The sequence below is a fragment of the Argiope bruennichi genome, chromosome 9 (genome assembly GCF_947563725.1).
Source record: "Argiope bruennichi chromosome 9, qqArgBrue1.1, whole genome shotgun sequence".
Taxonomy (NCBI): domain Eukaryota; kingdom Metazoa; phylum Arthropoda; class Arachnida; order Araneae; family Araneidae; genus Argiope; species Argiope bruennichi.
Window position 1 is genome coordinate 51,115,217 of NC_079159.1, and position 13,384 is coordinate 51,128,600.

Genomic DNA, 13,384 nt, shown 5'->3' on the forward strand with positions numbered 1-13,384 from the left:
GTTTTTATAGCTCTTAATGAGTTTCGACTTCATTTTTGGTTCTTTTAAAAGATTTTTTTTAATTCTTTGTTGAAATCAAATAAACAATTGCAACTGATTTACAAGAATATATGCTTAGGAATAACAGTTTAAAAACCAGTTTTTAAAATAATATGGATTAATTATAAGGTAGTTCTGTTGAAGCTTTCTGTAAGAGATTTTCAATAACATTCTGTTACTTTCAACGTGAGGAAAGGGGAAATAATTACTTGCTAACAACTACTTAAATTTTTGAGTTATTGATATAATTTGTAATGTTAAAGCTGGGGTAATTTTTATAATTTTTTCAAGGATGTAATAATATCTTAATACCGAACAACTTCTTTCCTTATCTCTCGTCATCTTGCTGAGTTCGTGTTAATGAGGTTTGACTGTAACACAACGTAAACAATTGTTGAAATTGAAGAAACGTAAACAATTGTCGAAATCAAGCGATTGTATACTAAATCAGGAAATTCCCTTCTTAAATTTGATTTTAATGTGTTATTTATATAGTTTTCCAAAAGATATTTGTTAAAACTATGTATCTGTTGTGGATCTTCTGATTCTAGTTTTAGATATATTTTTTTAACAAGTAGGAATTATGTTTTATTGTTTTGAAAGAGAATCGATACAAGAAATATATGATTATATCAATGAATTCCTCACGATGCCTTCCAATAAATATGTTAATCTTGCATCTCTCGCCTACTTGTCACCGATAATGGTTCTTATTTTTCATTGTTTCCGGTGTTGCATATCGCGATAATTTAGGAAGATATCAATCGCGGCAACTAGGCGTCACGAAAATATGATTGATAATCTTATCATAAAGATTGCGATAAAAGTAGGAAAATATCTTGTTACAAGAACAAAGCGGCTAAGTTTTTTGATGAAAATTCCCGTTTTGTCCATGTAATCTGTCTTCAATCTAAACCACATTTCATTCTTATATCTAAAGTTTTTTTCTGATTCATTCTATCTAAAGAAAGCACTCTTATCTAATAGCATTTAATAGTTTTTAACTGCATGTTACTTGCTTGGAAAAAAGGGAAAGCCGATAACAAATTGAAATATACTCTTTCATATAGTTTTGTATTTTTTTTTTTTTTTTTAAATAAAACGCATGCGTACTCTCAATAAGGAAACACTTTACAGTGAATTTTTATTCTTTCTAAGATTAAAACAAAATTGTCGCGTATCTTGACACAAGTGATGGCACTTTTCGAGCACACAAGTTTATTATATTTTAAGGATTAAATAATCGATGACTATTTACATATGTACAAATAAATTTACATTTAAACTCATTTCTCGGAATTCCCACTGGACCAACACATACTCTTCCCGGTGTCACTCTTCCGCCCTCTATTCAATTCATCTCCTTACCGCCGTGGGGCCGGAACAGAGACGTGGAGGTTAGAAGCATGACAAAAATATTCTTTTTAATCTGTATCCTCTTATTTAAATCAAGTTAAAATTTTTAATTATTTATTTTAAAATATTGTTACTTTATTATTATTTTGTTACATTGCCATGCAATTTGATTCAGTACGGGTGTGTCTTACAGTATAAATTTGGTGCTTCCATTATTCTGCTATAAATAAAACTAAAGCTTGTTTTTTTTTTATATATTTTGAAACGCTTCCGGTTAAATAAGATCTCTTTAAGTTTTTTATCTGAAATCTCTTCAATCTTTGAAATCAGAAAAACTAGAAGTGTATCTTACTCTTTTTGAAAAATCGCGAACGGTTCCGCATGGTTATGATTTGGTTTGGATTATGAGATTGTGATTTGGTTTCATCAGCACAATCCGGATGTTCGATTCGCATTCACTATTAATGAGATAGATCTTCTACAGCTTCGGTGCTTGTGTTGCATGAACTGAACAATATGCTGGAGAGTTCTCGAGCTGTGATATAAGACTCTATTGAGAGAGGAAACTAGGGAATCTGCCGCTGTCAAAATAAAATATTACATTTATTTTCATTTTAAATACAAAATATAAATAAATACTATACTCTGAATACTCTTCCATTTACCAACCACTGGCTGCGAGTGCTTAACTTCAGTTATTCTGGAAGATGTAGCATTTCAAAATTATTAAGCACAATTCTCTGGGTGCGGCTAATAAAGATGCTTGAAACCTCTACTTAATTTGATTGCCTATTGGATGGGCATGTATGAAAGAAGAGTGCCATATTTTTAAAAAAATTCAAAAATAAGGCATAAAGTTGAGTTTCCTGCTCCAGTTTCACAGCACCAATTCTGATAGTTGTGTCAGAAACATTGCAGTGGCAACCATGAATAGAGATGTTAAGTAAGAAATTGCTGTCATAGCTATATAGCGCCATGTCTTATAAAAAGAAAAAACAATCTATAAGATATCCCGGTGATTGCAGTCACTTCTTGAATATGATTGACATTTTCATGCAGTTCAAATATATATTATACTTTTTAAGCATTATTGATTACACTTATACTGAAGCGATTGCTTTATTATATTTTTTATTTCCATCCTCTTTTTAGGATACTGACTCCATGACATATTGAATTCACCAATACGTTTGACCATTCCAATAAGAAATTCGTTTAATACATGCGCAAGTATCGAGCCACAATACACTAAGAATCTCTTCGCAGAATTATCATGTGATGTGACGAGAATGGATACTTGTCAGCAGGAAACATTCAACCCTGGAGAAGGGCCGCCCTAAACAGATGATGTCGGGTCCCTAGTCATCTCCCTTCTCATAGAACTTTTGAACTTTTGCCTTTAAGCTGTAATACAAACGTTCTTTACTTCCCTTTGACGAGAAATGGAAGCGAGACACGATTTGTCGGTTGACCACGCACGACTCTTGTCCACGGGTGGCGGATACGCTGCAATGGACAATTCAGCCACTGGTCACCCTAACTCTCAGCAGCTAAGGCCGCCCTACGGAGACCTCTGCCGACCTCCTGGAACGGATGCCTCGACTCTGTCAGCTGCCTATCACAGTCGCTATTTAGCGTCGATGCCTCTGACGACAGGTGAGTTTAAACTTTCTCTTGGACTTTACAATAAATCGGGATCACGCTTCATAATCTTCCTAAGGCAGGCGGATTTTAAAATTGTGACTGGTTGCTCAGTTAATCCTCCAGCTCTGTATTCCGCTATGTACCCTCGTTGAAAGTTTGTCTATTCTCTGTTGCTTCCAATTTCTGCTGATTAATTGGGTCCTCATAATATTACAACGTAGAACTAATTACATTGTAATAGATTTCCATAAAAATATCAGTTTGTTGCATTACAAGAGCATTTGGACTTTCATCTGACTTTTATGGAAATAGCATTAGATGTATTGTAGATTTATCTGAATAGCATTAATGTTCATTTGAGAGGGTTAAATATGGGTCTATCATTTTTATTTCTTTCAGACTGGGGAAATGAAAGTGACTTGTTAGTAATTCATTTACCACTTGTACCATTATAATAGATTTGCAAAAAAATAGCAATTTGTTGCGATGCAAGAGCATTTGGACCTGTTTCATCTAAATAGCATTAGAGTGAGTTCATATGGGAGGGTTAAATGTGAGTCTACCATTTTTATTTCTTTCAGAATGGGATGAACGAAAACTACTTGTTAGTAATTAATTTGCCAGTTGTAGTTATTACAATAGATTAGAAAGGGCCAGAAAGAAAGTTTTTAAAATCATTTCATTAATACTGAAATTAAATATGCTTATTACTTAGATTTATTTATTTATTATTATTTGCAGTTATATGCGTCATTTTTAAGTAACAAATAATAAAACTTTTCAATTGTATTTTTTTTCTCCGTTTATAACAAAATGTTTTTTGAAGCTACATATTAGTCTTCGAAGGAAAGAATCATTCAGCAAGAGTAGAAGTGACCTGCTGACAGAAAACATGTTTCGTTAATCGTTGAAATGGTTTGATCCTTGAACTCGGGAGACGATGACAAACGAGATGAACCAGAAACTAGGATCATCCCATTCATTTCTATTTTCAGTTCTTGACAATGAAAAGCGTAAACGTAGAACTTCAATCGAAAAACAAATGAAAAATATCAATTTTTTAAAAATAATGACTTTTTCTCCTCTCCCTCCCCCAAAAAAAGACTTTGTGTTGTGCTAATATAATTTATTTTAATGATGATTTTTTTCAATTACATTTTAATGAAATAATTTAAAAATAAGTCCATTGTATTTTTATATGAACCAATGTCTGATTTTTAGACAGATTAGTTTTCTCAATTTTTCACTTGGGATCGCAATGAAATCTGCCATTTTTTTCCCCCCTGGATAGATCAAATGCTTGTGGCAGCTAATAACCTACACTCCTTCATCTGTATGGGAAAGGAAGAAATGCATTTATAATGGAATAAGAAATGGAGCAAAATCTTCGCGCTAATGTAAAATTTTGCAAAAAAATCTTTTATGTTTTTCATCATACCCTTTCGTTCAGTTTTTCCATTAAAAACGTGGGGATTTTTTTTGATGGAATTATTTTTTTTAATTCTTTGCTCTGCCCAATTCCGTTACCCGTGGCCTTCGTTTTACTCTTCGTCCATTAATTTTTTTTTAACTCTCCTCCCTTTTTTTTTATCAGCAATATTTTCTAACCTCATTTCAGGCGCCCCTTTCGTGGCCCCTTTACCTTCAGCATGCTCATGCATCCTATGAAGGGGGGATATTTAATATGAATGGGGGGGGGAGAAAGGTAGGCTCTTTCTGGGTGAGTAAAATAAACACAAAAGAAAATTAATACGCAGCAAACGAAACAACAAATGAAGAATGAGGTCAGTGGAAAAGGACCATCAGCAAGGCATGGGAAAGAGTTGAAGGTATACCCCCAGGGTAAACAACTGGCACTTTCAGTTGGATTTACGCCGGAAAGGCCTATAACTCTTGCTTTTCACGATGGATCTGCTTCACTGCTGTTTCTCATTCATCACAAAGGAAAATGATTGCGGTTTTCTGGTTCTACGGTGTGCGTTTTTCTCGCTTTGTTTTGTTGATAGGGAGGACTTCATTGTGATTAGTTAGCTAACAGCGGGCGTGAATTGATTTTATGCCAAGTTCCGCATTTCGGAATACATAGTGAGTAGTACGCATAGGAATGACAAGCACGTTGGGGTTTACTTTGAGTAGAGATGGAGAAGGAGCGGAAAGAAAATTAGGGACGATGAAAACAACGAGAATGGCTTTACATTTCAAAATATCCGAATTGTTCTGCTTGCTTTCATAGTAACCATGAAAATTGAATATAAGATTGGAAGTGGGGATTTATTAATGAGCCTCTTAGCATCGTTTTGAATATCAATTATTATTATTTTATTAGAAAGTTATATACAGTACATTCCGAGTATCTGGCTCACGACTCTCCTGCTTCCGTACTATCCGGCCTAGTTTTCTTTTATCGTAATTAAGTCAGACATTACAGAATTTATGTTAAAATGTGAACAGTTTATATCTTTAACTTACTTTTTCTCTTATCAATTCTTGAAACGTGCAGTGTTGTAGATAAACTACCAATACAGAGCCTTCAATTTTAATTCAACGCTTTACCGACAACTGCTTCTGTGATTCATCCGGCCGCGTTCAGAAGTTCGTTACTTTCATCTTAGGCATAGTAATGTTGTGTGTGTGGGAGGGGGGTCAAGATACATCTACACCAGTAAGTCTTATATCTTAAGAGTAGGATTGTATCGTGACCGGTGGTGTCCCTGAGGGCTAAACTTTAATTTATGATGAGGAGAGGCCTGAGATAAATTGAGGGCTTAGTGTTCAATAAGGAGTGAGAAAATGCATATTATAACAGTGAGTTTTGGTTTTTAAAAACTTCTGGTATTGGTGGGTAAAGAAATGAGTTCATATATCTCCGGCCTATCCGGCTTTTTGTTATACAGCCTGCCCTTTCGCCACATTAGGCCGCATACTTTTTGTGTGTGTGCGTGAGTAAGTGAGAGACTTGCCGACTTTTTTTTTTAGACTTTTAATTTTAGTTTCTGGATTTCCACCCATTTCGGTGTCTAATTTCTATAATTCAAACTATCATATGTGAAGTTATAGTATCACGTAAAAACCATGCGTCTAAAATAAATACTTGTTTTATATGTTTCCCGCGTTTTTTTCCCTTGCAATCATTACTGCTTGGCCATCGATTTAATTTAAAAAATACTTTTAAAAGTTGCTGAAAAATAAACTTTTTATTTAATCATAAAAATAATAAAATTAATTTCTTCTATTCATTTATCTGAAATTTTATTTTATATATACATGTAAGATTATGATTTTCAGACAGGAAGAGTCCAGAATTTTAAGTTGTACTTGTTTTACTTCGTATTCATCATTTTCTTTAATCAAGAATTTTCATTTTTGAAGGTCCGCTTAGTTGAATGTGTGACCAGCTTAGCCAGGTATGGCTCTTGTGCCAGGAAAATTCAAATTTTGAAGGTCCGCTCTTACCATTTGCGATGAAGAATCAAAAGTGCGCATCTTGATTGCATTAAGGCCTTAGCAAAAAAATTCAAATCAAGTTCCAGTGAAATTTTAAGCGTTTTCCCGTTAATAGATTCTCACAAAAAGGCTCATGATGGAGATTAGTGAATTAATAGGGATGGAAGTTAGAGGTGAGGGGAGGGGGAAGGACTGAGATAAAAACTGCTTTAATTAAAATCGTGAACTTTTGTACATTTTTCGATTATGAAGTCAGTTGATCTCAAAACATTAAAAAAGAAATTCATAATTACTTCATTTATATTGACTATACTTGACTTTATGTATGTTGACTGTATCCATAAACTTGAAGTTATATTTGTCTACATTTATAAATTTCGATGATGATGATAGAAAGAAACTCGTTGTTTGTATCAAAATACTTATAACAATATAAACTATTTATAAAATAAAAATACTCGAGCTAAAAATAGCTTGTGTATTTTCACAGCTTCCCTAAACGCGACTTGGTCTGTTTTATATACTGTTTTTTCTTTGTCAGAAATTGAAGATGTCTTTAATTTTCAATAAATATGTTTATAGGGTATATTTGTCGGGCTCACATAATTCTTTTCATTAAAAAAATATTGTTTGAATGCCGTATTGGGGTGTACTGAGTAAGATATTTTTATCGTACTTTTTTTTTTTTTCTTTTGACAATTAAATTCCCTCCTATGTATCATTATTTTTATGCAAAATACTCATAGTTTATAATTTCTATTTCTTTTGGAAACAATTTTCCCAAAATTGATTTTTTTTTTCTTCTCTTTGAGGATTTTACAGAGTTATTTGGGGGGGGGGGGCTAGTTTTATACTTAATTACTGCCCATATTTAATAAGTTTTACAATATTGTGTTGTTTATTTTCATTTTTTTAAAAATTAGCTATATATGATCTGATTTTTTAAATATTTTACTAGATCGTCCATGTTTTAAAAATGAAAAAAAAAAAAAAAAAATCGTTTTAAATCTCACGCGTGTACTTTCATAACCATTCCTATTTGGAATCATTTTAATCCTAAATCGAAAATTTCATGAGGTAGTCTATATTTGCTTGCATTTTCATGACGTAATGCATATTTTAATATATATTCAGTGAATATGATATATATTCAGATATATGATGATGATGGTTTATGATATATATAATATATATTCAGTGATTTCATATCTCAAAATGGCAACAGAAATGAAAATAAATGGTCCTCATACTTCCTTTAAGTTATCAGTCATGCATAAACACTTGTTGTTACAGCTTAACTATTGTATTAAAAAATAATGATGAAATTATGATGTAATGTGTATGTTGCGACTCATGAAGCAATGTTTCCCTCATTCTTTGACAGTAAGAAAAGAATTGGAGGGATTTTTTTTTTTTGTCGGGGAAAGGGGAGGTTTTGGTATGGGTGAAACATTGTTCAGATAAACAGGTGAATACATCAAGGTCAACCGGGTTTGTCCTGCTTGCGTTTTTAAACATTTTTGTTGTTGTTTCTTTATTTTTCGTAATTACTACCATTTCTAGGAATACTTATTTAATCTATAAAGTTCTTATAAAATACTTATTTAATAATTTTTTTTATTTTAAAAAAGTTATCTTTAAATTTTAGTGCATAGAAACTGTACTAATTTCCTGGAGTGGAAGAAAAAAGGGGGGCAAAAGACAGCCATCGTTCGTTTGACCCAGTAAAAGGCACACTTCATTCTGGCTTATTTGGGAGGGTGTAGAGCCGCGAAACAAAACGACAGAAATCCCTCGCACTCTCCAACGAGGTTACAGTCGCAGTCAATGACCGCGCATGTAGTTGCAGCAGCAGATTCTACTTACTAGGGCAAGCCGACGCCCAGAACCGAGTTAAGATGAATTTTTAGTGTGCCGCCTGTCTGTCTGGTTTCGGCTTCGTTATGTGCTGGAAGATGCTGCTGTGCCTCGTCTGGGCTACTAAAAGACAGTGATCTCTCCCATCTTTCTAGCAGAGATGATGGATAAAGCGCGTCGCCAATTAGTCACTTCATTAGCTGATACAGCAAGAACGACAAATGGGCGAGAAGAACGTATCGTTCGGGCAGACCTTGAAAAAAAAAAATAGGGGGGGGGGGGGGGTCTATTATTGCTTTGAGAATTAATCCCCCTCAATTTTTTATAATTAGACCACCTATAGTCGGTGTTTTCGTGTTGTTTTAATTGAATGATTTATGAAATGAATGTAACTCTTAAATGACATTCGACACCGCATTATATTTTGCTCTTTAGCAAACTGTTGTTGTCCAGCTTTTTCGCTTAAAATTTTAGGACGGGTTCTATTTCAGTTGAGTTGTCATCTCCTCTAAATTTTGTATATAATAAAGAAGGAATGATAGAAATTCTGAAACAGTGATGAACTAAGATTATGTCCATAAAAGAGAAAACATGAAAAGAAAAAGTTAATTTTAGTCATTGTTTTGTTTAAATTTAGTTGCTATCTCCTTTAAAATTTGTATTTGACTATAAAATGGATGACAGAGAAACGGAAACATTTTAAAACAGGGTTAGCTGAGTTGTAATGTGGCCTCAACGAAATATGGAGGGCGGGGGGGGGGATAACGAATACAAGTTTAAGTAACGATTCGTTTTCCCTCGCAAACTAATTGCTACAAAAAAAAATGAAAGCAGCGTTGGTGAAATAATGAATAAGTAATTGCTTCTTAAAATCAACTAAAATTATACAGAACAAAAGCCGAAAGGAGGAAAAAAATATTAACAATGATTCTCGTAGTAAATGAGATACAATGATTCTTTTTTGTACATTTGAAAATATTATAAATCTACCGGATTATAGGAAAAGTAAATAAATATATATAAAAAGATGAAAAACATAGTACTCAATAACAGAAAAATGTCCAATTTTTGTATTTATTTCTTTAAATGTAGAAGACAATAACAGAACAGTTTAAATAATAAGAATAATAATAAACAGACCTTAAACTTTTGACCTGCCTGAACTCGGAACAAAAATTTCTTAGTGAAATCGAAAATTGGTGAAAAATAATGTGAAAATGCCGATGTATTAATGTAATGTGAACGTACCAAAATATTATTGCAAGAAACAAATAGCAAATTGTTACTTTTGAAATAATCTATGTATCATTAGAGGCATGTAAAACTTTTAACAAAAGACATTTGAAAATAGAATAATACAAACTTGGTATATCAAAGTTCAGCAAAATAATTGAAAATAAGATTTACGTTGTTTAGAGGATTAAAATAATATGATGCTGATTTGGTGGAAGAATCATTGTATAAGAAATTTGGTTGCTATTGTTTTTTAATTCATTGTTATTGTACTTAGCACAAATTTAGAACGGAAATACAAACATGATTTTAATTTAAACTGATAAAATATTGTTGGAAGAAATAATATATAATTAGGGAAATAATGTAGATTTTATTTCAACAATAATGTGCATATTTTTGTTATAGTTTAAAAATAAAATTTCAATATAGTTTCTGTAGGCTATCCCTGCTACAGGAAGTACGTCCCATCATTGGCATGGAGGTAATTCACCTCCATGCTGTTATCTTGCGTATCAACACACTTAGTGTGAAAACCAATTACCATAATTTTTTTCTGAGTTCCGATGGGATGAGAGTCGTGGTAAAATAGCTGTAAATTTTCAAAGGAGGGAATATTTTTTTAATTATTATTGTCTGAGTTTAATGGATTTCAACACTGAACTGATGTGAAAATGATAGTACATCTTAAATAATGGCTTTGAGATCTATCTGATATTATTTGGATTTTATTTATATGTGAATGGATTTGCAAGATAATAGTTTTTTCAGACACTTGCCCAGAAAAATACATAGTCTTTTTGCAATATTAAAACGCTTTTTATTATTATTATGATATTTTGGAATGTAGTTGTTGAAATGCAACGAAATTACGAGGGTGTTTTCAATTTAATTTGAAATTTTATTTATATGGATTGCGAATATGGCTTATAAATTTCTATCGCCGCATTAAATATAGAGAATAGTTATTCTTTATTGAACTCTTTTAAATTTCGTCATTGAAGAAAAAGGGTAAGAAAATAATTGATGTTGAATCAAAAAGTATAAAACCATGCAAATCCCTTTACATTCGTGTTTTCCAAGAAGATTCTGTTCGTTTAAATTTGTGTGTGTGAAGAGGGGGTGGCTGAAATTTCGAGATTATGATATAAAAAGAAAGTGTGTATAGATTTTGGTTCATCCCGGCAAAATCTTAGAGAAATATCTCCAAAATACAGTATTTTTATTACTCGTGTTCTTAATTAACGCTTTTTCGTCGTGACAAATTAAATATCATTTCTTAATAAAACGTCAACCAATGTTCAGTGGCAATGGTTAAATCTAAAAATTTAGGATTAGTATTTCTTCTAATTGATTATATGATTAAAAAATGTGCCCGGATATTCACTCTATTTCAGAAAAAGATTTTTAAATTCGAGTTGTTGTATTTCATTTAAAATAACAAGTAGCTAACAGAACACAAAACAAATCATTGAATAAATTTTTATTTTCTCTATCAAATCATCCGATTTGAAACCCTCCAAAAATCTCCCATAAAAGAGTCTATCGCCTTGTACTTAAACAGTATGTTTTCCTACCCGACTGCCACCTGTACCCCATCAAAAGCTCCACTCCGGTGATAGTTTTGTTCGACACGCAATCTCATGCATCGAACAACCCACCTGGTGCAGCCTTTGCCTTTCTAATTGATAGTTAAACACCCTAATCTTGAACGTGATGACCCGATAATAATGCAGGGGGTTAGTTGCCTCTTTTTATGCCTTTTTACAAACTTGCATCTCTCCATTACCATCCACCCTTTTGCCTGGTAACTGACGACCCCACAGCAATTTATCGGCTATCACCGCAGTGCATTAGAAGCCCAACGGTAAATGAATCCACGGCATTCTTTTTTTTCTGGGAATAGCTCGAGTACACGTGCGGGTGTATTGATCGAAAGGCTCTCGTTGGGGCACGATGTAAGAGAGAGAGAGAGAGGGGGAGATCGAATCCACAATTGTACGGAAGAACTCAGCGAATAGTTGGGAATGCATTGCCTTATGTTCATTTAAAAGAGGGGTAAATAATTTAAAAATGCTGCAGAGCATTGTGGAGGAATCTCCTCCCTGTTTTCTAAAGCGTGGTAAATTCTGAAATCAATATCGTTCTGATGTGCTGCTTACTCTGTGGATTGCACGAAGGAGATGATGAGGTACGTTTTTAATGAATACTGTTGAGAAATATTTCTCGAGTTCGGCATTAAAAATAAACTACAATGCATGTTTTTGAACTTGAAGTGTGAGAATAAGTGCTTTCCATTATATTTTTGGTGACACAGTGAAACTATTTTAAAGAGTTTTGTTCATTAATATGTCATTTGTCTTGATTCCGATTCATTTCATTGTTTCTTTTTTTTTTTTCGCTCTCGCTCTTTTCTTTTTTTGAAAAAAATTATTTATAATATATCAAATATTCAGTAGCGTGTCGCTTAATATCGTAAAACAACAACAAACAAATTATAAATAGAATTTGAATCCAAAGTAATATAATTGGAATCCAAAATCAGACGTCACGACAGTCGAAACTAAGTTAATTTTTTTTTTTTTTTCGAATATTGACTTTCTTGGTTGTTAAATTATTAATGTAGAATGCTTTTATTTAAAATGTCACATTCTTACTTGATAAGATTGAAAAATATGCATTGAATGGAATCAATTTTCCATAAATTATTGTGCATATAAATCAATTAGTTCATATACTATGAAATAAAAGTGGTAGTGAAAATCTTACTTCGGTGATATATAAAAGTCCTAAGAAAGCAATTTCTTATTTTAATTTGAAATGTTGACACGATGAATAGTTTGAGGGAGCAATGAAAAATTAATTTGAATTTCATTATGTCAATAAAAACAGTATTTTTATAGATTGGATATCAAATTTCATCGAGATCGGACAAAAATTATAGATTTTTTTTTTTTTTTGAAAAAGTTATATAAATAAGTATTTACATCTTTATATGGATAATTACTCATGAAAGGTGTCAATAAAGCTGCTCGAATTGTAAGTGCATGTTGTTCAAATATTAAAACATTGGAATGTTTATTTTTAAATTTACAGATATTATCTGGAACAGTATAAAAATTTAATTATTCAGTAAGATGGCTATAAAATCTCGGTAAAAAAAATAGATGTATGATAAAATCTCGGTAAAAAAAATAGATGTATGCTTTACATGTTGGAACTAAAATTAAGTTTATTCCATTTTGAACCGAGGTTAGAAAATACATCGTCGTAGGTTAGTTCCTAGAACAATATAAAAATATTATATTGCATCAGTTTCATTTCGCACTATTCTCCATGTAAAAGAATGGTTGTACTTTTTGTAATGAAAAAAGGATAACTGGAAATAGCTATTCGAATCTGGAATTAAAAACACGGATTTGTGTGCCATAAATTGTGTGTTTAAAAAGTACATTTTAATTGAACACTGTTGAAATAAATATACGCAGTGTGTGCTTAAAGTTTCTTGATTTTCTCGAATGTCGCACCTCCATATCATAGCTAAGCTGAATGAAATTATAGATGTTGCTTTAAAGAATCATTGAGATATACTAAAAATCATTTCTTAAATGAACTCAAAATAGCAGTATAAGTTATGGGTAATTGCAAACCAATCATTAGATATTAATCATTTGCCCTGGAAAGACATGCCATGCACGTCGAAATGCGTTTGTCACAAAATCGCCAATGATGTGTTGTCGTAAGGCAGTTATCACAGAAGTAAGTAAAAAAGACATTCGCGACCCCTTTGGCTGGGATTATATGTTGGAGT

The 13,384-nt window shown here is 32.4% G+C and overlaps 1 protein-coding gene across 3 annotated transcripts in view; it reads left to right on the forward strand.

The window, feature by feature from the left end:
* The window catches only part of LOC129984546 (uncharacterized), a 200,346-nt gene that overhangs the window by 128,536 nt on the left and 58,426 nt on the right, over positions 1–13,384 (forward strand). For all 3 annotated transcript variants that reach the window (XM_056094454.1, XM_056094452.1, XM_056094455.1), the window contains one exon: positions 2,548–3,051. In XM_056094454.1, the coding sequence (XP_055950429.1) occupies positions 2,838–3,051 (214 nt within the window). In that variant the 5' untranslated portion in view covers positions 2,548–2,837. The remainder of the gene's footprint in view (positions 1–2,547; positions 3,052–13,384) is intronic.